The sequence below is a fragment of the Lissotriton vulgaris genome, chromosome 2_1 (genome assembly GCF_964263255.1).
Source record: "Lissotriton vulgaris chromosome 2_1, aLisVul1.2, whole genome shotgun sequence".
Lineage (NCBI taxonomy): Eukaryota > Metazoa > Chordata > Amphibia > Caudata > Salamandridae > Lissotriton > Lissotriton vulgaris.
The window spans coordinates 844443252-844469847 of record NC_141687.1 but is presented as its reverse complement, the minus strand read 5'-3'; the positions used below and the strand labels follow the sequence as shown (position 1 = coordinate 844469847).

General features: G+C 45.1%; 1 protein-coding gene across 5 annotated transcripts in view; it reads right to left on the bottom strand.

Annotated features, from left to right (window-relative positions):
• The window catches only part of AGAP1 (ArfGAP with GTPase domain, ankyrin repeat and PH domain 1), a 1113642-nt gene that overhangs the window by 636765 nt on the left and 450281 nt on the right, over positions 1-26596 (bottom strand). For all 5 annotated transcript variants that reach the window (XM_086956296.1, XM_086956297.1, XM_086956294.1 and 2 more), the window contains exons 3-4: positions 16505-16592; positions 2008-2093 (exon numbers count right to left, since the gene is read on the bottom strand). In XM_086956296.1, coding sequence (XP_086812422.1) covers positions 2008-2093; positions 16505-16592 — 174 coding nt within the window. The remainder of the gene's footprint in view (positions 1-2007; positions 2094-16504; positions 16593-26596) is intronic.

Genomic DNA, 26596 nt, shown 5'->3' with positions numbered 1-26596 from the left:
TGTATGAGTGACAGGATGTACCACAGAAGAAGCAGGAGGTCCAATGGAAGAAAGAAAACATGCTTTTGGGGACAAAAAAGGTGTTATGAGGGTTGAGAAATGGCTACAATCTGTAAGTAGAGGGTGTTAGTATAAGGAAGTGTGAGTATAAAGATGAAACATGAGGTGTGATTACATCGAAGCAGCAGGTAATGTATGGGAAGCAAAGGTTGATTTTCCACAGGGGAGGGTCCTATAAGGTGGAGCAGTTTTTAGGGCAAAATTGATGGACTGGACGCATACAAAGACAGAGATAATACATCATACTTCAGGCTGCACAACATACAATGGATTGTGAAAAATGCATGGGTGTTACTAAGGGGCAAGTGGAAGATGTTAAAGTATTGTTAAGGGGAAGAAGAACGTGTGAAAGAAACCACTGTTATGGAGTACAGGAGTTAATATAGGAGGAGCAGATAATGTGACTTTGGAGGGAAAGAAGAATGACTACAGAAGATTATTGGTGGAGCATATGGTGTTTTATGGGAATCAGAAGTTGTTATAGGTGAAGTGTTATGTTTTAGGGGGAAGTTTGAACAATTTGGAAGAACGGAAAGAGTTGATATAGGGGACGCAGAAGGTGGCATTACAGGAAAAAGTGGAAGCTGCTTTGAAAATGCTATTGGGGAAAGAAGAGTAGGTCGGCAAACAAGTAAAAAATTGTTGTGCTCTGCTTATTATCATTATTGACTAGTAACGCACTTTGTTTATTTCCGGGCTTTGCAATAAAGGACATCACAGCAAATATTCAGCTACACAGACGTATGCCGTAGATATTGCTCAGGAGGTAGGCACTCTATGAACCAATCCCAGCTGGTTGCAAGAGCAGTGCCGTCCTCTGACATGCCTGAACTTGTTAAATACGGATCTTTGTGCAGAGAGAGCTCTATGTTTAAAAAGTCTTTAAGAGTGTGAAAACCAATGAGGTTGTTTGGAATGCGGGCCTTCCACACCTATCAGGTCAGAGAAAGGTTGGTCAAGCAGAGAGCACGGGGCTGTTCATGCTCTAATAGAATCTAGTCAAAACTGAAAGTCATCATCTCTTAACCTCCTGGTGTGTATTCGCCTGAACCTGGGGCCCATAAGCCAAAAACAACCAGAGGGCCGGCAGTGGAAAGTTGGGTCTAGAATGCTTCCACTGCCAGCAATAGGTAGTGGGGTACGCTTGGCTTTCAAGGCTCCCTTTGCTGTCTGTTCCCTACTTGGATCGTCTTTGGCCTACCATATCTCTGCTTCTCTCACCAGGCTTCTCGCTCCTTCTGCTCGCTTCCTGGTTTACTGTTCTGTTTTTGAAGCTGGTGGGTTTTGTAGTCCGGGTGCAACACTACACTTCTTGGAATAGGAGCGGCCAATGCACATCAAGGTGAGTGATAGACAGGATCTGATGCTTGGTGGCAGCGTATTAGTGTCTTGGGGTGTCTCAGTGTTAGGGGGAATAAACAACACTTGTTGGGTGCGGACCGTGAGATGGTTAAGGCTAGGAGGTTAAGTGGGTCAGATTTACTGCGTGGAGGTTCCCGACACGCACAAAGTGGGGGTAGTTGGGGGGCGGGGGTGGAGGTGTTTTTACACTTAGGTTCGGTCAAACTTTTTGCCATGCATGCCGATCAACAACAAACTGTTTACATTCCACCCACTGTTATGGGCCTGCAATAAAGAGCATGGTAGTAATGCTCAACCACAGACCGACTGCAGGGTAAGTAAAATTATAACCAAAACCTGAAAAGTCCCTGTGGGATCTTCAACTGCTGACAATCAATCCAACTAAATCGCCAGACTAAGATATAATATGGCAAACCAAGCACTTTGTGTTGAGACAGGCAGTCTATAATCGGTGAAGCACAGGCACCGTCGCATGCACTAACTTTAGCAAGCCAGGCAGTATCAAAGATTCAAAGGTGATCAATAGGCCAACCACCGAATCAAAGGCTTGGTAAACTGTGTATGATGACTCTGTGTAGTACTCACCTGAGCCTCTGGAGGGCCCCCTTCGTCCCGGATAAGTAGCAGATAACTCTGTCCATCCACTACTATCTCCTTCTTGAATCTGCCTCCTATCACACAAAGCAGAGGGTCAGAGAACAGAAACCGCACAGACGAAAACATGCGCAATCTCTATGCACACACAGCACACTGCTTCGCTGGAGGAATGTGTGAGTAGGACTGGAGGCCAAACTGCCCCTCCAAACCATCTCCCCACAGAACACTAGCCCCACCCCCTGGAGACTGGTACCCTGCGAGCACGAGGCACATCCTACAAGGGTCATTGGGACTGAACTACTCTCTACATGCCAGGAGTCTGCAGGTAGGACGACAGGATGCAAACAGATTAACTCTTCTTATCCAGCTAAAAAGCTTGCATTTGTAGATTGTGATGCATTTGAAAGATGTCCCGAGGTCCTCCTTAGAGAAGCCCGAGTTCCATGGGTTTGTTTTGGGATACTGACTTTTAATGATTCGAAGTCCATGACTACCCAAACACCAAATGATGGCCTACAAAGTCTAGCAATGGACTGCCCCTATCCTGACAGCAGTGCGGTAAATAAAGCACGCGGTTTTCATTAAATTACACAGAAAGCCACAGTGGGGTGGAGCAACGGGGCGTGGGCACCGCCAGGAGTGCTGCCAGGGTTTCATGGGCCCTAATGACATTCATGAAAATGGTTTGATAGAAATAAATACTATAACAGACCCTGGTGCGACTGCATTAGCAACAGCTATGACCCTATGCCCATGGTAGTCAAATAAATGGACAATAGCCCTCATTTTGATTCTGACGATCAGAGCAGCACCCTACATACACGGTTGCTGTGGTTATGCCTCACAGGACATGGGCCCCTTCCATGAAAGCAGACTTAAAAACCAAGAAACTGGTCCTTTGTCGGGAGTGCATGTGTCAAGACTGACTGAATGCAAGCACAGTGTAGACTAAAAGGAGGCTGGAACAATCAGCCCATCCCAATTTTGCAGTTTCGCTACAGACAACTTTGGAGACAGATTTGTTTACAATACTCCACACATTCAATCCTTGCTCAGGATTGGATAGTGTGCGTGCCATCCTGAATTGCCTAGCACGTATTCGTTGCTTTTCTCTTTTTCTGTGTTTGATGGGCCCACAAGCCCGGTTTAGTTTCACTGTGGGCATGTGTCTGTCATTCGTACTGCTCTGAATGCAGCATTTCATCTAAGAAACCCGAACCACCAGTTTGCGGCATTTCAGTGCCACCTAGTGGTTACTAGAAAATCTACATTGGAAAGTGCGAAACTACAACACTGATCTTCAATCAGTCAATCAATCATTTGTAAAGCGCACTACATACCCGCGAGGGTCTCAAGGCGCTGATCTTGACATTGATGACTAAAAATATATTTGTCAAGGTGGGTGAGACAGTTTGGCATTGCCAATAGTTGTTCGGGTCTAGGATCCCAACATCACTTAGACAGATTTTTGACTTTCTAATACTTAAGCCGATATCACTTGCAAAGTGATCAGTGGGGAGAACTATAACTGCAAGCTTTTTATTTCACAGAAGTGAATGAATGACGTAGACACGGTCTCAGGTCCATGTACTCTAAGAAGAGACAACCCTGCGGGAAAACAGCACTCTGAGGGGCAGCTGCGTAAGGACTAGACCAAAAAGACCAACATTCGACAACTTACCAATGCCAAAAATGCACAACCAGGAGAAACCATGGACCCTGCCCGAGGGGTAGATGCTCATAAGGGGCGTGGGCTCAGGTTACAGTGTCAGGGGACAGGCTCAGATAGTGCTGTCGGAAGAGGCGTTTGAGACGTCCTGCCAGGGTCAGGCCCACCCGGTACCAGCACACTGCAGGTGGGAGTAACCAACTCCGGACACACCGCCAGGGAGGGAGGTGTGCTCAGGTCAGGAAGGGGCGGGTGATTAGGCCCAGGTCACAACAGCCAGTGGGGCAGGGTGGCGGGCTGGGGGGATTAAGCTAAGGTGACACTGCCATACGGGTAGGGTCAGGACACGCTGTCATGGGGGGTAAACTCAGGATAAACCACCGGGGAGGGGGAATGGTAAGGGCTTGTCACATCGCCAGGGGGGTACGTGCCAGTTGTAGCACTTCTGGTGATGCCATAAGACACAACACGTCCCCTGGGGGCGATGAGGAGAATGGTTTCTTTCTGAAAGGTTCTGACTTCGCAGGGCGCTGCTGTAAACCTTCCCCTGGCTTATGATAAACTCGCTGTCTCCGCCCAGCCCCCTCCCACCCATGCCCCATCACGGGTTCCTCCAGCGAAGCACAGCTCGTGACAAGGCAACACAGAACATTGTGTGCGCAGACGGCTCTGGGTGGCACACATTTCCCTCTTGGACAGAAACACAGAAGTGCTGCAGACATCAGACGTACAGGGGATGGATGCCGTGTCAGGAGATGGGTGGAGTCATGGAAATGGCGGATCTGCGGTGTCTGCTTGCAGAGGGGTGGAAGGTTAGGTGGAGTTAGATGTTAATGATCGGTAATGAACATTATTGTAATGATATACTAATTCCGTTTATCCACAGCCACAGGAGAGCACGTGATAAAGGGAGTGACTTCACGGCAGCCAATCAGCGGCCAGCTTCACCCACTCCCTGAAGACCAATTCTTCATTCACAAGAAATATGTGCCGGGAAACCAACAGGGAACACTCGCCTAGAAAAAGGACAAGGAAACACGAATCACTGTGCACGGAGAAAGTGCTATGGAACAGGCCCTAAAAAGAACAACAGCCACCCATCCAAAGTCATCATGGGAGCTCAGCATGTGGGCTGTGAAGGGGCATGCGCATTCACTAGGGTCAGAATAATATGCTATGCTAAGGGGGGGGGAGGGGGGGGATAGTGAAATCTTGAACCCTGACAGACTTTAAACTTTAGACCTCTAGCCCTGGTCTCTGTTCCAGTCCCTGCTCCACGAGCAAAGACGCACAGCCTCTCTCACCTCTCGCTGCTTCCTTTCGGAGGCTTGGCAGGCTGCAGACAGCCTCTATTCCTGAAGCTCCTTAACTTGGAAGACACAGAGGGGACGGGGACCTACGGTTTTACCTGAAGCACGCCACCCCGCCCCCTCCAATCCTCGATCCGGCGTCTGAGGCACGCTGCCTGCACGACTCTTCTCCATAGTAGAAGCATGTAAACATCCTGCTGGACTCCACAACCAAAGGGAAAGGAGCCCCCCCGCCCCCCATCCCCTCCGATTCATAAAAGACTCATGGGAATTAGAATAAATCACATGCTTCAGAAGCATCTCCCCTTCACCCTTGTTGTGTCCCAGGAGCAGTAACAGGGCACCACGCGGGCGGAAGCTCATTCTCAGCGTGGCCGGATGTAGTTATTACCGGCCATCTTTTTTAGGGAACTTTGTGCACTCAAAAGGGAAGGGCACCCTTGAATCTCAGAGTACACATGTTCAACAGCTTCTTCTCCCCTCCGCGAACATCACCACCTCCCTCCCTTCCAGACTGCCCCAGCCAATCAAAGGTCCTGAATCTAGGCTCGAGTGTTAGTCTTGACTGCCTTTACAGCATCATGTGTGCAACAGCATCCGCTGGGCACACAACCAAGTAAACCCGAGGCAGACAGCTCTGCTGCCAAGGACTGCAAACGTGGTTTGCCTTTCAGTACATTATACAAGACGTCGGCCAACATGTCAAGTGCAGCTGCAATGTTCATTTCCAGTTCGTGTACGTCTCCCTGGTGTAAATATTGCACAGGTTGATACATGGCAGTGGAACAAGGAGCGAAAGCGCCATGACAGCTCTTTCTCCAGCTGTGTCAGTGGCGCGGCATCAATCCAGGAACCAGAGATTACCAGAGAAGTGGCCGGATGCCCCGCACAAGATGTCAGGAGCCTCAAGATCACCTAATTCCCTTTTCGCTTCGGAAGCCTTGGGGGACGGTCCATGTCATGTAAGCAGGCGAGGAAGCGGCTTGTGAATGGTCTATTTCTGTCCAGGGGCTTTACAGGAATTATGTCAGGAAAGCTCAGGATCAAGGCATCATTGATACACCAGGGAAAGGCATCAGTTACATAGCCACAGCCATGTTAGCTCAAAAACGGCCAGCCTTTAAAAGAGATGGAAAACAATTTCATGAAATTGAAGGTCTGGAAAAATAGCTTCTACCCAGATAATAGGAATTATCCGATATCAACACTGGTGTCTGAGAAGAGACAGCCTCGAACACAAGACAGATGTATGCATAGGACATTGTGTCTCCAGAAAAGCTTTCTCGATCAGATCAATGGCGGCAGACACAGGACACCTAGAGATCAGTCCCTAAGCTATTCTATCTGCACTCACAAAGCCAGGATTCGGACTCTAGATATCTTTCTCAATTAGTTAATTCATTAATTGTATACATATTAAGATTCTAACATACAAACTTCTGTTACTTTATTCGAGACCTCTCTCTCCGTCATGTGTTTCTTATTCCCTGTAAAATGCATTGCACTGCCCGTGAGAACATGGTGAGACCAAAAGCAACAACGTCTTCGAAGCATGTGCTTCACCTCCCAGTCTGGGGACCACAATGTTGAGATGCTTCTTGCCTCGCTCTTCCATCTTTGGGACTCTTAAGCTATACTGTACTGGACATTTCTATCACGCTACTCACCACTGCTTTCTGACAGTTGCTGGTTGTGATCCCAACCCCCTTTCTCTTAAACGAACCTGCTTTACCTAGCTAAGCTATGTACAAAAAAGAAAACAAAATCAATCCCACTGTACAGAGCTCCGAGGTCACTGACCCGCCATACAAAACTCTCTAAATAAAAGAAAAATCCATTGTGAATCCACAAGCTCGCTGAATTGGACACTGATCACATCTGCTTCACAGGACAGTTCTAGGGGGGCTGAAACCAGGGTACAGATGGTCCGGAAAGCCAGTTGTAGGTAAGTGAAACACAAGCACATGACGGAGCTCTAAAACATTTTTGAACCTTGCCCAACCGAACATTGATGCCGGCCGAAAGAAACGTGAAAGCTAGACATCTGTCGAGGCGTGATGGAATCTGTACCCCCAGAGTGCATCTTACAAGCAGCACACAGCATCCTACTGGGGTTTCTAAAAGGCGCGGGAAATTGCTTTTGACAGATGACATTGCTCATGAAGAAAGTAATCCAGATATTCTAGCGATTTACATGCCAACCTCAAACCTCCCTCGGCCCTAAAAAATAATGGAGGCAAGTGACAAGTCAGCTTGAAAAACACGTGGAACTAAAACTCTGGCACTCTGCATTCATGTCCTTGGCAAACACTGGACTCGCAATGCATTCATCAATAAAGGGAGTCAATACACTGAACCCAAAGGGATCACCTCTTGGAATAAATGCATGCACACCAAAATAAGCATTGGCAAAGCCAATAGGCCTTGCCTATGCAAGATCTGTTGGATTTGTCAATGTTTTAAGACATGTTGCACAGCAGCCCGCGGAGGGTGATGGAAGCAACAGAGGGGGGAGGGAGCAGCAATAATGGACAACGGTAAGGAGGGGTTATAGAGAAAACAAAATGAGGAAGAACCAGATGGGGTAAGGGAGAATGGGGGGGGGGGGGAGGCGAGAGGAAGAAAAGGTACCGCAATCACGACTGGAGCAGCGGACAGGCCCAAATTAAGTTGAATCAACCTGTGCTTGGTCTGTGCTCCACAGAAAAGAACAGAAGGGACACTTGGCATGCTCCAGCCAACTAGGAGGCTGTAAAAAGAGTGACACTGAAGCCAACAAATGGTAAGCAATGGCGGGCTCAAAGCCATTTTTATAAACAATAGTGTCTTGCAAAATGCACTCTCGCAGGCTCGACCGAAAATTAATCCAACAATCACAACCAGAAATTCGGGATGGGGTCAGTCAGCACTCAAACCAAAAGGGTCCTATCTGGCGTACCATGGGGGTGATCATTGCCCCCTCTTGACTTGATCACCATCAGATGGAATTTCAGATGTAGCAGAAAAAAAAATCTTTTTCTTTTTGGCAAAGTGCCAGGCTCTCAGGCTCACATTGTAAAACACTGATTAATAAAGCACTTAATGAGGAAGCACTTTCTCTGTCTCAATATAACTTAAAATTCAAATCTGAAATTCTGGCGCTGTGCAGCCCAGTCAAGAGCGCGCCCCTTGTGAATGGCCCACATCGCTGGAATCTACCTCGATTTCAACTGCCAAACTACAGCGTGACAGAGCTTACAGCTTTATAAATACAATGCAATGGTCAAAGGAACCAAATTCAGCCAACAATGCTTTGATGGATTCTACCACTTATTAAAAGGAAGCAAAGGGTGGGGCTGTCCAGAATCCTTCACATGCCAAGTTGGACTCTGTACTTGCTGTGCCAGTACGGTGGCTCAAGAGTTTTGTGCTCGATAATGGCATCTGGTGCGAGATGCTGATCCCAAGTTTAAATCATGGTGAGGTGAACTCGCCCTTTCATTATTAAACGGAGAGTTCATTAAGTACCACTGAACTATTAAGTAGTAACACCTGTTAGTTACAGTGCTTAGAAACAAAAAAACAGTTGGATTAAGTACTATGTAAAACTGTTTTTATTATAGTAACTTGGCGTTTAAAGTGCCATGCACAGAGAGTTCTGGGGCAAGGATACAGATTATCTGGATAACTCTCCTCAACTACTTTTAGATTGTCCACCAACAGAACTTCAAATAAGAAAAACATGCGACCAAGTCCTTGGAACACAGGACTCTAAACGACTGAACGCTTACGAGAATATACTTTACCTTTCTCACCTTCCGAAAACGGATTATAAACAGGGTTTTAAATCAAACTTCAGAAGGCTTACTTCTCAGATGCAGAAGAAAATGGGTCAAAATTAAAAAGAAGCGAAGGGTAAAAGTGTATGGAATTATGCTTACTAATAAAACAAAAGGAAAGCACAATACTGTAAAAAAAAAAAAAAAAAAAAAAGATGAGTGAAGGAGAAAGACAACAGTGGTACACACCACAGCTTAATTTGAGCCGGTGTTTGCAAGTGGGGCCACCAATACTCATTTTCGTCACTTGTTATTCCTCATCAGACTTTGATCCAGAGATAGAGAGGAAAACACACGAGAGAATAAGGAGAAGGAAGAAAGACTGAAAAAACGTGACAAATTGAGAAAGCAGGGCCGAAAAAACCTGCAAGAGTGGGATCAAGGGCAATGACCGTTTTGGTGGTGGGTTAAAGAATCCTGTTGAGGTACCAAGACCACAACAAAGACCACGCGGTCTCTGAATTCGGCACGCTGGCATCGAGTTGTACCAGACACAAGCTTCTGAGCAAATCTTTGGGCCCAGGTACTTATTCTTTTACAAATTAGGCACTGGTAACACTTAGTATCCAAAGAAAGTACAGAAAGAAAAAAGTAAACATTGCGAAGTAAACATCTGAAGTAACACACTTTAAAAATCGAACTAATGAGGTATTTTCGAAACTGAAGTCCAAGGATGTGTCAAACGGAAAGCAATCAAAAGTATTTTAGCCCAACTCATGTGGTTCCAGTAACTATGCAGACATCCCTAAGGACCTCTCACCTAAATCCCATGCCAACTCATATCTCTACCTTAATTTTTCTATCACATATACTCTAGTGCTACCCAAGTAACAACGTGGTATATTTATTTTCCCACGTGCATGGGCATTCTCAAGTGCCCAGAAGGTGTTATGTCAACACATTAAAAGATATAAATATAACCAATTAAAAAAAAAAATTATAAGCTTTGTGTTCCTTCGTATTTTAATTAAATATACACCCAGAACATAGAAAAATCTCAGATTTATTGGAATTTTTTTAAACTGTGAATTTAGATTTGGGGAAATCAAAGCAAAAAAACAAGGTGATCAAACGTGTGCCAAGCAAGAATTGTTCACCGCAGGCTTCTACTCTCATTGAGGATGTCGATGCAACACGGCAGTGCCCTTTTTGAGCATATTTGGTGCTAGAAACTCATTTACTGTGCCAGATCTCTATCCTGAAAATGTCTACTGCGAAGGCGCATTGATAGAGCAAATCACCTCCTCCTGCCCATTTCTGCGCCTGACTGGCTCTAGAACTGCACAGACACTGCCGACCTCCCATTATGAGCCTGCCTGAAGCTCGAGTTGCCCAGACAACACAAGCTTGTTGGCAAGGAGGAGACTCCTTTATAAGGCAATGCTAACAAGGATGTTGGTGCCAGGGGGATGGGGAGGGGAGGGGAATGGATGGCGCACCAAGAGCCACCCAGTGTCAGTCTGGAATTAAAACAATAGAGGAAGACAGGATCTATGTGCAGAGACCATGTGCTAGGTAAACTCTAGGAACGAGAGGCAACATGATACTGCAGTGAGAATAACTACCAAGTGCCAAGAGATAAACCGCATACAGGACTGAACAAGCATTTGCAATGCAATAGGTCTCGCATTTGCGAGCTTTTAAGCTATTGGCACTGTAAATGACAATGCCTTTTATTTATGTGTATTTAAAAGCAATACATATATAAAAGGCATTTTTATTTCTAAGGCCAACTGCTCTATCGCTCGCAAATGCAAGACCACTTTAATGGTGGCCGCACCCTTTTTTTAGACGCTGCTCACCGTATTCAGGTTACAGTGAGCAGAGTTAAAGAGAGGGGTGTGGCAACATTAAAGTGAAAGCGCATATGGGGTGCTTTCACCCAAAGGAGGAAAAAAATTATTAAGAAAGCTTCCGTAGGGTGGGTGCTAAAGTGAAAGCAGCCTGCACTTTTAATTATATAAATAAATAAGCGTGGCCCTAAAGTGAAAGAGGCCTGCGCTGTAAATTGAATACTTAAATAAGCCCGGCCGCTAAAGTGAAAGGGGGCCACGCAGTAAGTTAAATAAGTGTGGCATCTATAGTTAAAGCAGACCGGACTGTAATTTAAATAAATACAATACTAATAATATAAAAACGTGCGGCATGCTGCGATGTTGAGGATGAAGCACACCGGCAGGGGAAGATGATTAAAGAAAATGGTGCTCTCTGACTACATAAAGCAGACCGTGTAACACCACAAGTAAAAAGTCCAGCCGTTATGGAAGGTTACAAATGCAGACAAGATGGTACCAAGGAGAGACTACTGAGCCTATTCACAAATGAAAAGCAACTATTTTGCAAGGACAGTATCAGAAGCCAATTGCAAAGATGGGTGGGAAATGGCGGAACTTCTATGCCATACCTCAATGCACCATGCCTCGCAGAGCAGCTCATGCGTTGCCCAGGCTCGACCTAAAAATGACATACCCGGACAAGACTTAGGTGTGCAACTAGCAATGCCAGCACAATACTGAAGGGTGACTGCACCATAAAAGGGCCAATTATCAATAGCAAGAAGAACGACAGGTAACCAGAAATTTCACGAGAAATGAAACTTGTTATACATGTAGATTATTGACAGGTTAAACACCGATGGCTATTACCGTTAAGTCAAGTTTAATTTCAGCACCTTTTGCAGAGGTCGAAAATTATCGTGTCCACAAGCAGGCTGCAAATTACATATTAACACACAACATACATGACTGGATATACAAGGAAGCCCTTACACAGTAATAGTACGTCAGGCCATTCCAAGCACACAGAACCTGCAGGTCACACAGGAGACCTAATCAGTGTAGCGACAAATAACACTGGGTGCCCAATAACTGTTCTCTCAGATCACACTGGCATTAATGGACAGTACTTGCAGTACAGAGTGGGTGTCCAGACACAGGACAGGCACTCAATCTTCTCTAAAGGTTTTGTGCTTGAATATTGTCTAACTTACCAATAATTTGCACAGATATCCATCCAGTCGACACCCCTTTTTATCTGCACTAGTATGTTTGGATAACCAGTGTAATCTGCTAGTAGCTGGCGTTACTGTGTTCAAATACACCGAGTTTACACAGCAGTACCAGTGGAGTAGACCTGGAAGTGCCTGAAGGTCAGGCAACGTATTCATCCACAGCACCAGCAAAAAAGACCCCTGCAGCCTCGCAAATACAATACTGGCAACAAGACTGAACCTCTAGGCGCTGTACTAGCTGATTACATTGGGTATTTGGGGCCAGTACCGGCACATTAGACTGTGTATTTAAGCAGGGTTGCAGAAAGCCAGACTGTGTACTACAGCATACTACCAGCAAAAGAAAACACTACCTGCTCGCACACAAAACTGACTGATTATACTGGGTATGAGCAGGGACACTGGAATTATGCAGCAATGCAGGACGAAATTACCTGACAGAGTTAACTAAATTATGCGGTATACTTTACAACATTCAGTGGCAGTATTATCTCACGGCCTGTCATTCTAACACACATTAGAACATTGGAATGTTGGGACCTCCATTGCAGACAATGGAGTGCTCCATGCTTCTACGGGCCGATAAAGGCCCGCAGAGCAACTTTCCAATGTTCTACAAAGGCTTCTCGAAGCTCGAGGGGATTTATATCCCCTCGGGCTTTGAGAACCCTTTGTTTAATTTGTTAGAACATTCTGCCCTCTACTGGCAGAATGTTCCAATAGCCTTATAGCCCTTCGTAGCAGGGCTATACCGGCTATTAAAGTCCCGCTGTCTCGTTAAAGTCTCTCGCCTTCGGCTCAGGCCTTTAACTATTCAGCGGGCCTTTAATAGCCCGTATAGCCTGCTACGGCGGGCTATAAGGCTATATTAATACTGCCTGGGCAAACATTTCAACTCAGTACTGCTTTAAAACATGAATTCCTCAATTGACAACTAAAACACGGGCAGTTAACCACAGGAAAGGGTCAGGCACGGCGCAGTGACATGTGTAGTGCTTCTTTCAAAACAACTTTTGGTCCTTTCAACTAGGAACATTTTCTTTTTAAATCTACAAACTAGGCAGCAGATGGTTAATTATATGGCAAGTGTGGCAAATCTATGATTATGGCGAAAATGGTTCAGCATCCCACTATTTTGATGGCCCGGTTATACCCAACATAGAATACCAGCAAATGAGACTGTGGATTCAAGCGCGATAAATGCACCCAGCGCTGGTGTCCATGCACTTTAATGCCAGATGAGACAATTTATCATTTACTGCAGGAGTATCTGGGAGGCATTGCAGGTCACCCATGACTCCGTAAAAGGAGTAAAGGGCCAAAGTTATGAGCATCCAATTCAAACCTTTTCTTCTATGACGCACTTAGGAACTCCACAGCAATATGGGCTGACATACATCCATTAAAGCAATCTAAGGGTTCTTCAACCCCAATCAAAGGCAGACAATAGCTGATAGTGATGGTTTCGCAGTGGTGGTGTTTAATTCTTGGCTATTCTGTCCAGTTTGCTTTACCTGCAGCCGCGGTGGGAATGGTGCCTTCAGAGCCCTTCAGGTCTCCGCCTCACATGCCACCACGAAGCAACCTGGGATGGGGTGACGGATTACAGAAGACACAAGGTGCAACTAGTCTACCACTACCACTACACCAGGGCGCAGACAGACAGAGTGAGGGTGGATGGATGGATTGAGGCTAGAGTTAAATGGTGAAGCATGAGACACAGAAGAAAAGTGGAAAACTCTCCGATGGAGAAGTGGAGCCTCCTCAGCCCCTGAAGCGCCGGGCGGAGAGAAGGAAGCGTTACCTGCATCGATATCTGCAAAGAATGGAAGAGCCAGTGAGGGAAGGAAGGAACCAGAGATTCAAAGACGGACTGAAACAGTCATGGCACACACACAAGAGCAGACAAAGCATGAAGCAACAAGAAGAGAGCACATTCATGGCCTCTCTTGGTATACTATTAGACACATTGACACTGCTGAGCACTGATGGACGACTCTTGCTAAGGGGGACTGATATTGCCCCAACCTAAAAATGTTGACGTTTCCGAGACTAATGGATATTATTAATGACTAGAACTGTCCAAAACATCTGGATCTGGTATTTTTGTTCACCATATTTTGATAATAAGTTTAAATTGGGGGAGAAGTGTAGGTTAATGAAGATCCTGCAAATGAAATTGGTCACATTTGTTATTAACTGTTTCTAGGAATTGGTACCTGGAAGCACAGGTTTGAATGGGCAAAGAGCAAAAAATACCATTGCAAAAAATAGGAACTATAGGCTACTTTCAATCGTGGAGGACACCTGGAGACAGGGTGAGGTTCTATCTGGGGAGGCTGGGATCTCCATGGGGTACTCCATCAGCTGAAGTGCCGTACAGTGTACTTCAAGCCCAGGGGCTTGCGCCTAAAGATAGTGACTAGTAGCTGAAGTGGACTGGAACCACAAGTGGTACGAAGCATGCCGGCAGCCGCCAAGCACAAACATGCTGGTCTAGACTGATTAACTGTATCAATTGTGAATGCAGCACTGAAACACACGACTCACAAAACACTGCAGTAGCAAGAAATACATGTAGACTAATGTACAGACTCTCTGCACATTGGGGGATTGCCAGTATTTGAGATTCTAGTGTTGGGAACTTAATTTTGAATGGCTACCCTACATTTATTTTCTTGTTAATTTTTTAACTGATTGACATATATCTAAGTGTACTAGACACCCACTTAGCAAGCAATGCAAAGTAAGATTTCCTCTCCAAACTGTAGAAAACTCTCCTTTCTGGGGGAAGCCACTGACAGGTCAACACGGCGTCCAACAACAGGCAACTGTGCTCGGCATTCACCAAAAGGATTGGGGTTAGCTAAAGCTGGACAGATTCAGCCTAAGGTTCCAGACAAGTTCTGGGTTTAAGCTAAAATCTGACAGGAGAGGGCCATAGTTAATACAATGAATACCCCTGTCCGCCATTGTTACCGGAAGACTATGTAAAAACAGAAGCATCCCTCAGACATTCATACACTTGTTATCCAATGTTCAATGCCCACAGTGAAGAAAAATGTGAAGCACAAACGAGCACTGCTGCCACAGTACATAATCCTCTGCTCTGGGATCAATCCCTAAACAGAGAAACGTCCTGCTTTGACCAACAACTTTGAGTAGAAAAACGCCATTGAATCAGTGCGGCTTACGGGAAGCCATGGTTTGCACCAGCTGAGAGGCTGTTATAACCCTCTTCCTTCACATTACGGTAGGAAAGACTTCAACAGCACACAGCCATCCACGCATGGTGGTGATGACAGCACCCTCCAACACCAGAGCTGCTACCGAAAAAGCAAGGTGAAATCTGGGTGGATATGTATGTCAGAGAAAGCAGGGTGCATATGAGAATAATCCGGGTACAGGGTAAACACCATTATTAAAACACAAGTAGTAAACAGGAACCCTAGCAGTGTGATCGCCGTGAGAGCCAACAAGATCAATGCCAGATTGTTGTCACTGCATAGGGAACAATCAATACCAGATTGATCACTGCATGAGAAAACCAAACACAATGATCAATGCATGAAGAACATGATCAATAATACAAAGGAAATAACAGATTATTGATCACTGCATATGTGTGTGAGAAATATAAGATATTACTGATCACTGAATAGATTAGGTCACTGTTTAATATTTTTGGCCTATTTTTCTGAGAGATGTATCTTTTGGGTACTATATTAGAAAAATCAACAAAAGATTATTTATTACTCCACATGGAAAGGGAGAAAGCCAGAATATTGGTAACTTCAACAGAGCAGTGATCATTTGCAAACAGTTGCAATAGAGATCAATAAATTGCTTTTTTTTTATTTTTAAACAAAAACATTAGCAACTATCTGAATGAATACTGCTAAGAAGCGACCAATACGAAGAATCTGAGAAGGACCATTAACAGATAAATATTTTTGCACCAGAATGGAATTGTTCTCTTTTGTCAAAATGAAGAACTCTCTTTGTAAATAATTTTATTCACTTTTGAGCTTGGAGGAGGATTCTGAACTGCGGAAGAATCCACATGTTTGCAGCTATCCTCAGACTCCCCATCCACAACACCTTTTAATTTGATTGGGAAAGTATAGATATTTCTTGTCCATGAAGGGTAGCTTTTTGACACAAGGGACAGCACTAATGTTACTGAGCAGTGAATTTATATTATTTAACGGGAGAGTATTGGCACTCCCATGAAAGAAGAAGGTTCAGTAAATCTCCTCACACTCTTTTTGTTTTAATTCCTGCCTTGTTGAAGGACTGGGCACTTTACTACCAGCGCATGGACATGGATGAAGACCCCACTGGTTGAAGGGATAGAAAGTAATCCACAGGGCTTTCCAATGAAAAACATTCAGAAGCCTTCTCATGCCTCCCAGAGAAGCGAGACTTCTGGGCTCTCTCATTGAATGCCAGTGAGCCTCAAGTCAGTGGGCAGAGTTGCATTCGGCTAATACCATCTGATGTTAGATAAAGGTTATTTCTGGTTAAGCACACACTGTAGAAGTGGTAACCACAACACGCTCTGTTTTTGAATGTACACTCTTTCTAGCAAAATTATAAAGACAGTGATTAGCTCCTGTCGTGGTTTAAATAACCAATTTGGAAAACAAGGCCTCGCTGGCAACTGGTTTTGACCTACCTTCCGGGGATTCCTCCTGAACGTAGGTGCCTGTTAGATATCGGTGAACAAGGGCCGACTTGCCACTGGCTAAATTGCCCACAATGCCCTACAACAAAATAGAGAAAAAGAAATTATGAACATCCATCAGCAGTAAAGAAGCAGCAGTCGCCTGATTAACCTCTCACCCTACGACGGAGCAAGACAGCTCTCGCTACTGCTCCAATGCCCTGTCACTCGAATCTCTGGGCCCTGAACATTTACTTCTCAGTATGGTCACTGCACACCCTTTCATAACATTTACCTAATTTAATATCCACCACTGTAGAAGATCAAGAGCCATAACTTGAAAAAGTAACTCACAGTGTGCAGTCTAGACATTAATCTTTATTTCTCATGGTGTCTCTGTTGGTAGAAGTCTCACACATACACGCTTTCCATTGGGTTAACCTCTCCAAATATAAAAGTCCTCTAACACAACATCTCACTTAGCCCACGCTCACATACGGTGCTCTAATTTATATAATGCCCTGGAAGGTAAGGACAATGTTACTTACCCAGTTAGCATCTGTTCTAGGCATGTAGAGCTGTAGATTCACATGCTTTACATACTCCTGCCATCTAGTGTTGGGTCAGAATGTTTGCAAGTTGTTTTTCTTCGAAGAGGTCTTTCCTAGTCACGAGGTAAGGTGACTCCTCCTTTCGGTGATAGTGCACATAGTCATCGACTCCATTGTTAGATTGCTTTCCCGCAAGAGGGTGAGAATGGAGTAAGTGTAGTATAGAGATGTCCATGCGTATAAATGTATAATGAAGAACTGCAAAAACTACAGGTACCCGGGGAGGCGGGTTGGCACATGTGAATCTACAGCTCTACATTGGAAGAACAGATGCTTACTGGGTAAGTAATATTATCGTTTCGAGGAATGTGTGCTGTAGATACACATGCTTTGCATAGACTTTAAAGCAGTAAACTCCAAAAGCGGTGGCTAACCTGTAGGTGTTGCAGTTGTTTGGAACACTGCTTTGCCTACATTAGCCTGTTGTCGTGCTAACACATCTACACTATAGTGTTTGGTAAATGTGTGTGGTATAGACTATTTAGCTACTTTACATATGTCAGCTAGAGGGATATCTGCTTTTCGAAACCAGCAGCCAGTTCAGGTCGTCAAGAGCCTTCCCCGTAGAAGCTCTCCTGGGCAGCTTCAGAACTAAGCAGGCTGCCACGTTCTTGATACATTGTAGCCTATGAAGGCCACTGAAGCCACTATTCTGCTAGTGGAATGCGCTCTAGGGGGTATAGTCAAAGTCCTTTTGGCTTTAGCATATCATGTTTGAATGCATTTAACAGTCCATCGCACCATACCAGATTTGAAGATAGGAGTGCCTTTATGAGGTGGAGCAAATGCTACAAACAGTTGTTTTTTGGAAGTCCTTTGTCCTATCAATGTAGTACAATAAAGCTATTTTAACGTCAAGCGTGTGAAGAGCGTGTTCGGCTACGGAATCAGGTTGAGGAAAGAAAACTGGTAACTCAGCCAGTTTGTTTATATGAAAAGCATAAACTACTTTGAGAAGGAATTTGCGGTTGGTAAGGAGAACTATCCTGTCTTTGTGTAGCTGAAAGAAAGGCTCTTCTAGCGTTAATGACTGTAGCTCACCAACTCATCAGTGATTTGATAGCAATGAGGAAAGCCACTTTCCATGAGAGGAACTGTAAAGGGCATTTGTGTAATGGTTCAAAAGGTGGATCCATAAGCCTTGTGAGGACAATGTTGAGATTCCACAATAGAGCAGGAGGAATCCTTGGTGGAATTACCCTTTTTAAACCTTCCATGAAGGCCTGTATTGCTGAAACTCTGAATAGTGATAGATGCTGCCTATTTTCTAAGTATGCAGCTAAAGCTGCAAACGAATCGACGAGCCAGTCCTGTTCACTGTAACTGTAACCAATAACAAATAATGTTATGTATAGAAGCATTTAAAGGATCACTTTTGCTGTTATTGCAATATACATCACATCTTTTCCATTTTACAGCATAGCAAGCTCTGTTGGTAGGTTTTCTTGCTTCTTTTAGAATATTCATAGTCTGGTGGTAAATTTAAGTGACCAAACTCTATGACTTCAGGAGCCAGTTCACGAAAGTCAGTTCTTTGGGATTTGGATGTCTGATTTCTCCATGGTTCTGTGTGAGGAGACTGGAGTTCAGGTGCAGTTTTTGATGTGGAACTAGTGACAGCTCCAACAGTGTGGTGTACCATGGTTGGTGAGCCCATGTGGGAGCTACCAGAATTAGCGTGAAAGAGGTTAGCCTGAGCTTCCGAACCTCCCATGGAACGATGGGAAGAGGCGGAAAAGCATAGACAAATATTCCTGACCAGTTCATAAATAATAATAATAATAATAATAGCACTTGTAAAGCGCATGGTTACACCAACTAGTGTGTCCCTGCGCTAAGGCAAAACTCTACAGGGAAAGAGAACAGAGTAAAGGACCTATACCTGGAGAAAATTACAAAAAACAATTTGATGGACAGAATGTAGATCAATGTCTTACATTCACCCCAGTACAAGGATCTGGGCCTAAATCCATCGTTTTTTGCACTCCACACCACCCTGGGTTAGATAATGGCTTTATGCAAATCAGCTCTGACCCTGTGCCCCATGGGAACAGTCCAGTCCGAACTACACAGCCATATCTTTCCCAGACCGGAATCAAGCATCCGAGGACCGGACCGGTTTCGAGGTAACACCTCATCAGCCCAGTGGTGTGGAGGCTCTGGGACCCACGTCTGAGCTACCCCAGTACACTCAGGGAGAAAATTACAAAAAACAATTTGATGGACAGAATGTAGATCAATGTCTTACATTCACCCCAGTACAAGGATCTGGGCCTAAATCCATCGTTTTTTGCACTCCACACCACCCTGGGTTAGATAATGGCTTTATGCAAATCAGCTCTGACCCTGTGCCCCATGGGAACAGTCCAGTCCGAACTACACAGCCATATCTTTCCCAGACCCTGATCTTTGGACTGGGTAAGAGTGGTCTGCTTAATTTAGACACTCTGTTCATCACCACCCCCTTTTTTAAATCGTTTTTGGCCACTATAGGTGTGGCAGGGTATACTCAGACATGAGTCCCTTGCTCACTGCACCATCAGGATTCAAGCAAGCCGGGCCGAAGACGGCTGAAATGCCAGAAACCGGTCCCCGGTAGCTTGTTTCCTTCCCAGTGAAAGAATTGGCTTGGTAGTTTGGTTTGCCCTGTTCCCATGATACACTGGGCCAGGGACAGACTAATTTGCATATAGCCAGGTTCTTAGCTGGGATGGTGCAGTGAGCTAAAAAACGGTGTTGGGTTAAGCCCTGATCTCTTGACTGGGTGAGAGTATTCTGCTTAATTCAGAAACTCTGTCCATCACCACCCCCTGTTGTTTAATTATTTTGTCCACCATAAGCGTGGAAGGGTATACTCAGACGTGAGTCCCTTGCTCATTGCACCATCAGGATTCAAGCCAGCCGGGCCGAAGACGGCTGAAATGCCAGAAACCGGTCCCCGGTAGCTTGTTTCCTTCCCAGTGAAAGAATTGGCTTGGTAGTTTGGTTTGCCCTGTTCCCATGATACACTGGGCCAGGGACAGACTAATTTGCATATAGCCAGGTTCTTAGCTGGGATGGTGCAGTGAGCTAAAAAACGGTGTTGGGTTAAGCCCTGATCTCTTGACTGGGTGAGAGTATTCTGCTTAATTCAGAAACTCTGTCCATCACCACCCCCTGTTGTTTAACTATACCTGGAACAGCCATGTTTCCAGTTTCTTCCAGAAGAGAGCCTCTGAAGATTCAGAGAGAAAGAGGAAGAGCATTCCAATTTTTGGCTGCCAAATAGCTGAATGAGCGTGTCGCCATTCTAGCTTTTTGTACTTTAGGGACTTTGACCAGATAGGTCCCGGTTGATCTGAGATGGCATGTAGGATTATACGTAGTGAGTAAGCCATGCAGATAACTCGGACCTTTGCCCTATAAGCTACGGTGACTAATGCACAAGGCTTTAAAAAGGACTCTTTTCGAAACTGGCAGCCAGTGCAGGTCGTCGAGAGCCTTCCCCGTAGAAGCTCTCCAGGGCAGCTTCAGAACGAGGCAGGTTGCCGTGTTCTTGATACATTGTAGCCTATGAAGGCATTTTTTTAGTTACTCCTAAGTAAAGAGCGTTTCCATAGTCCAGTTGAGATGTTACCAAGGCGTGGACCAGGGTTTTCCTAGTTGGGGTAGGAAGAGCGTCCAGGTTTTTCGTAACATTCCCAGAATTCCGAAGCGCTTCCTTGCCTCCTTATGGGTCTGTGCCTGAAGAGACAGATTGGAGTTCAACCACATTCCTAGGTTTTTAACCAGTTTACTTGGAGTAGGAGTAGGGCCCAATACCTGTGGCCACCATGCTGATGATCAAATGGAGGGGGATTTCTCCACCACCAAATTCTTTGTTTTACTGCCATTCATTCTAAGGCAGTTGTTTGTCATCCAGGAGTTCATGTCCTTCAGGCAGGAGGAGAACTTCATGGCTGCTTCGTCAGAGGTGTGTGATAGTGACACCACCAATTGTGTGTCGTCTTCATATGACACAATGGTGACGCCCTGTCGTTCCACAATCTCTGCCAGGGGTGCAACATACAGATAAAAAAAGAGTAGGGCTCAAAATGAAGCCTGGAGGGACCCTTTGTGGCAGAGTTATGCTTTTGGAAATATGTGGACGTTGTGCCACATGGAAGCTCCTATCCTGCAGAAAGGAAGCCATCCATTTAAGTGCAATATTATCCATCATCATCCTCCATAGGGCATTGCTCTTTGATCACAGATGTGGGTATCTGGACCCGATGTTTTGGCATGTTGCGTTTTCGGCTGTGGAGAATAGGTCTATTAATGGGAATTTCCACTGTTGGAAGTACGGAAAGAGAACTTGGGGGTGAAGTTCCCATTCATGAATTTGTTGCTTTCTTCTGCTGAGGAAATCAGCAATTTGCTTGTTTACTCCTGGGAGATGTTCTGCCAAAAGATAAATCTTGTGATGGATCGCCCAATTCCAAATGGCTTGAGAGAGGCGTGACAGTTGGAGAGAGCGTCCCCCTCCCCTGTTTTTGTACATAGTACATTGCTGTCATGTTGTCCGTCCGGTCTAGGACAGATATGGCAATGAGATGAGTCTGAAAAGCTTTCAGTGCTAGGAAGACAGCTAAGAGTTCTAGATGGTTAATGTGGAGAGTTTTCTGCTTGCTGCTCCACATGCCTTGTATTGTGTAATCTTTTAGGTGAGCCCCCCAGCCTGTTAGAGAGGCGTCTGCTGTGAGCACGATCTGTGGAACAGTGTCGATGAAAGACCTCCCTACTGATAGGTTTTGTGGGTTCCACCACTGCAGAGACCGCTTGGTACAGCGGTCTACCAACGCTAGATCGGTTACAGACCCTGTGATTGATTCCATTGACGGGTTAAGCACCCTTGTAGGGGGCGCAAGTGAACCCTTGCATGGGGTACAATTGCTATGCAAGACGCCATCATTCTCAGTAGTTGCATGAACACTCTGGCTGATAATGGCTGGTTGGGATGAAACTGTTGAATGGCAGCATAAATATTGTGTATTCTGGCTTTATTGGGAGAGGCTAGAGCCTTGACTGTGTCGAGAGTGGCTCCTAGATAAGACTGCTTCTGTGAGGGGTGCAGTTGAGACTTTTGTGCATTGATGGTGAAGCCCAGTAGATGAAGTAGATCTATTGTGATCTGTGTGTGCTGCAGACAGTTTTGGTGAGTGCTGGCTTTGATGAGCCAGTCGTCTAGGTAGGGAAAGATGTGACTTTGTTGTCTTCTGAGATGAGCAGCAACTACTGCCAGGCATTTGGTAAACACTCTGGGCGCTGTAGTCACTCTGAGCATGAATTGGAACATGAAAATATGTGTCTTTCAAATCTAGAGTAGACAAAGTCTGCTGTTTGTTAAAATGGGAGTACTTGTTGCAGTGTCACCATGTGAAAATACTGACAGTATGTAATGGTTTAGCTCTCTAAGATCTAGAATAGGTCTTAGGGAACAATGCTTTTTAGGGATGCGAAAGTAAAGAAAGTAAACCCCTGAGCCCTAGTACTGTTTTGGAACTAGCTCTATTGCTCCTTTTAGTAAAAGGAACTGGACCTCTTCTTTTAACAAGTGTATGTGTTCTGGAGATAACTTGAGAGAGCGAGGTGAAATGTTTGGGGGATTGCTGGTAAGCTCCAGGCAATAACAGACTGCCAAATGTAAATTGTAAATTGATACTTGTGGGGAGGAATTGCTGAAGTCTTCCCCCGACAGGTGTGGTATAATCGGGGGGGGGGGGGGGTAAGCGTGGGCAAGTCACTGTTTGTTGGGGGAAGGAGAGTTACGGGGTGTGTTACCCTTCCCCTACCTTTGAAGTTGCTGCCTCTATAACCTCCTCGGAAAAAACCTCTCGAGGGAGAGGACTGGTTGTTACCTTTATAAGCGGGGGTATTTTGATCTGGGGATGTTGTCTTTGACCCTCCTCTGTAGAAGGAGCTACGAAAGGAACCTCTGTTGGATACCGTCTGAAGTGCTCCCATAGATTTTGCGACTTCAGTGTCCTTTTTCATCTTTTCCAATGCCTGATCAACTTTGGGCCAAATAGGTGTTCTTTATCAAATGGTGTGGTAAGGATGGATTGTTGGACCTCAGGTTTAAAACCTGAAATTCTTAACCAAGAGTATCTCCTAAGCAGGATGCTGGTGTTAATCTCTCTCCCTACGCTGTCTACAGCATCTAGAGCACAACGCATAGAGGGATTAGAAATGAGCTTACCCTCATTCAACAAGTCCTGTGCTTTAGCCTTATGCTCATCTGGGAGATATTGGAGCAATTGTTCCATTTCCTCCCAGTGTGCTCTGTCATATCTGGCTAAAAGGCCTTTGGTATACGCAATGCGCCATTGGTTTGCTGCCTGAGCGGCAACGCGCTTGCCAGAAGCGTTAATTAGTTTGGACTCTGTCTGGCGGAGGAGCATCCCCTGATGTTTGAGAATTTGCTCTTTTACAAGCATTTGATACGACTAGGGAATCTAATGGCACTTGTCCTTTGATAAAAATGGGGTCTGTAGGCGAGGCCATATATTTTTTGTCCATTCTAGGTATAAAGATGCAGGCTCTGACTGGTTCTTGAAAAATCTCATCAGCATATATGTTGCATTATGTCCTTAAGCATTGGAAGGGATTGTGATGACCTGTGTTTAATTGCCAATGTCTCAAACAAAAAATCTTCTATTGATTCTTTGTGGAGCTCTATCTCAAGGTAATGTGCAGCCCTGGCAATGAGTTCCTGGTGTGATGCATTGTCGTCTGGAGGAGATGGGTTGGCTGGGTAAAGGTCTGTGTCTGTATCACCTGTGGGATCCAGTGTGTAATCTGTCCATGGGTCTGTTGGAATATTCATCCCCCCCATCATCTGCATCATCATTGCTATGATGAGATTGAGGAGAATCTAGAGGTGTAATTTGCAAAGGATTCTGAGGTGGTGATGGAGGTGGAGACAATGGTATATGAAAAGGACATGTAGCTACAGACTCTCTTCAAGGGGATTTTGTAAGTGTTCTCTTCTTGAAGCTTGCGTTTCTGAGGTGGCTTTACGTGAATACGGCCAGTGTCAGGGTTAATATGCAACCTCTTTGGCTTTGAATCGGGTGGAATAGTGTCCAATTTCAGATCCGAAGGGTTCTCTGTTTTGGCGCAGAAGTTTTAGGTGCCGACGTTTTCGCTGCCGACGTAGGGTAGCCTTTCCAGACAGAAGATTTCAGCTCCAAAGGCTGCTTGGCTTTCGGCATAGAAGACTTTGGCTCCGAGCCGGACTTGTGCTTGGAACCTGAGGCTTTCGTCTCTAGGGAGGACTTTTGTCGACTCAGTGCCGGGCCGGAACACTTGAGTGGTAGCTTCGGTGCCAAGGCGTCAGAAATGTTGTCTCGGTGCCGGCCTTGGCCAGGAGGCAGAGGTGGTGCCGAAGCCTTCTGTATTTTTTTTTAGTTTGTAGGGGCAAGGGGTCTTTGGTACTCACGTTACCTTGTCCCTGTGGCAGCTCTTCGGCGTTGAGATCTATCTCGAGCTCCGAGCCGAAGCCTTGTTTGGAAAAGGCTGCCTCTTCCTCTGCAGTTGATGCCTGAATGTTTTCTTGGCAGGAGTCTTCACCAAAGATGTCTGGCATGCCTTAGATGCTTTGACGCTGCATCTCATGACGTCGAGCTGGACAACCGCGAAGAGTCTTTTTTGATCAGAATGATCTGCAAGTGTGAGAGTCTTCTTCCTTGTGCTCCGGAGACAAGCACAAGTTGCACACCTTATGTGAGTCAGAGAGCGGATACTTCGCTTGGCAATGAGGACAGAATTTAAACTGAGTCTGATCCATCGATGGAGAGCTGACTGGGCGCGGTTAGGCCTCGAAGGCAGTCCACGAAGCTTCCCGATCGAAAGTTGATTCTGATGTCTAAACAATATGCAGAGAAGTGGGAAACGCGTAGGGTAGAGAGGACTGCGTGTCGAAGGGAACCTGAAAAACGGTTTCAAACCGGAGCGCAGCAATGCACGTCCGCACCAGACTGCGTAAAAATTGAGTCGATAACCATGCGCACTATCACCTAAAGGAGTCGCCGCCTTACTCTGTGACTAGGAAAGAATTATTCGAAGAAAAACAACTTCCAAACATCCGGACCCAACACTAGATGGCAGGAGTATACAAAGCATGTGTATCTACAGCACACATGCCTCGAACACACCTTTCTCTGCACACTCCTATACATTACTCTGTGTGTATACATTAACACTCACGGGTGATACACCATACTGTGTGCACTTTTTCTACAAGATGGCCAATTTAGGATGCTGACCGACCGAGGTAGTAACACCATCTCACTACACATTACTCATAGGTCTCACTTTCAATTAACAGTCCCTCTTACCAATTTTAGCATGGAGATCAAAGTACCTAGGGTCTTTTGCCTACGTCACAGAGCTACGCTCAAGTCTGTCTATTTAAGAACTATACTAGCACATGAGCTCCCCTCTCACAAAGTATCACCAATGCTTCTTCTGCATCTTGAGAGGTAAAACGCAAAAACATGTTGCAGTAACTTCACAATTACTTAAGTCAAGCACACATTGATAGCAAATGTGCAGCTTGTCTCCAAGGTAATGGAGAGTTCAACAATACAGTGAAGGCAAACTTATGTTGAAATCATGACCTGATGAGTGCCATACACTAAGAGATTCACCATACTGAAAGGAAATACACCTTTCTGTCCTCTATTGAATTGTGTACAAAAACAGCTCTCTTGGTATCACAAGACACCACCAAATATGGATCACTGCTAGACCTCTACCAAACTCCCTAGAATGTAGGGAAATCATTGAATGTGGGCCTGGGTTTTGCAAAGTGATATAAAAGAATTGTGCTTTCTGGTTGATGCAAAGTGATTTAAGGGAAAAGGTGTTTAAGTAAACATGCCTTTTGAGGAGAGTATGTAAATAAATACAAGGGAACCCAAAGGTCAGTAGAGACCAAGGGTATGAGACGGTTACTGTAACAAAGGTCCCTAAGCGAAAATTTAGCAAAACAATACTCTGGTAACAAAAAATATAATACCCTGGAATTATTACAATGAATATATAAATAACATTTTATTATCAACTTGAACAAATAAAATAAGGAAAATGAACCCCTTCCGGGGTTAACCTAATAAGTGTTAAAACCAAAGAAACAAAGAAAACAGGAACAAAACATCAGGTGACAATTAGTAATTTACGTCAAGGTCCCACTGAGTGAAACACACTCCTGGCGTACTCCAGTCACCACCCTAGAGCCATTAGTGACTCCCTTCCTTATTCTCAATTCTTAAGGATCCGCAGCAGTTGTTTGTTCAAAGCAGATTTTTGGGGGGGAAGCAGCGACCTTGAAATCAAAAGTAATGCTTTGCACAATTTTTACTTAGGAACCTTTTTAAGGAGAGTATGCACACTATAAAGTAATCCCGATTGGACAAATCTATTCACAGCAGAGTGGATGACTTTACAACACTTAAATGTCCATATTTGCTCC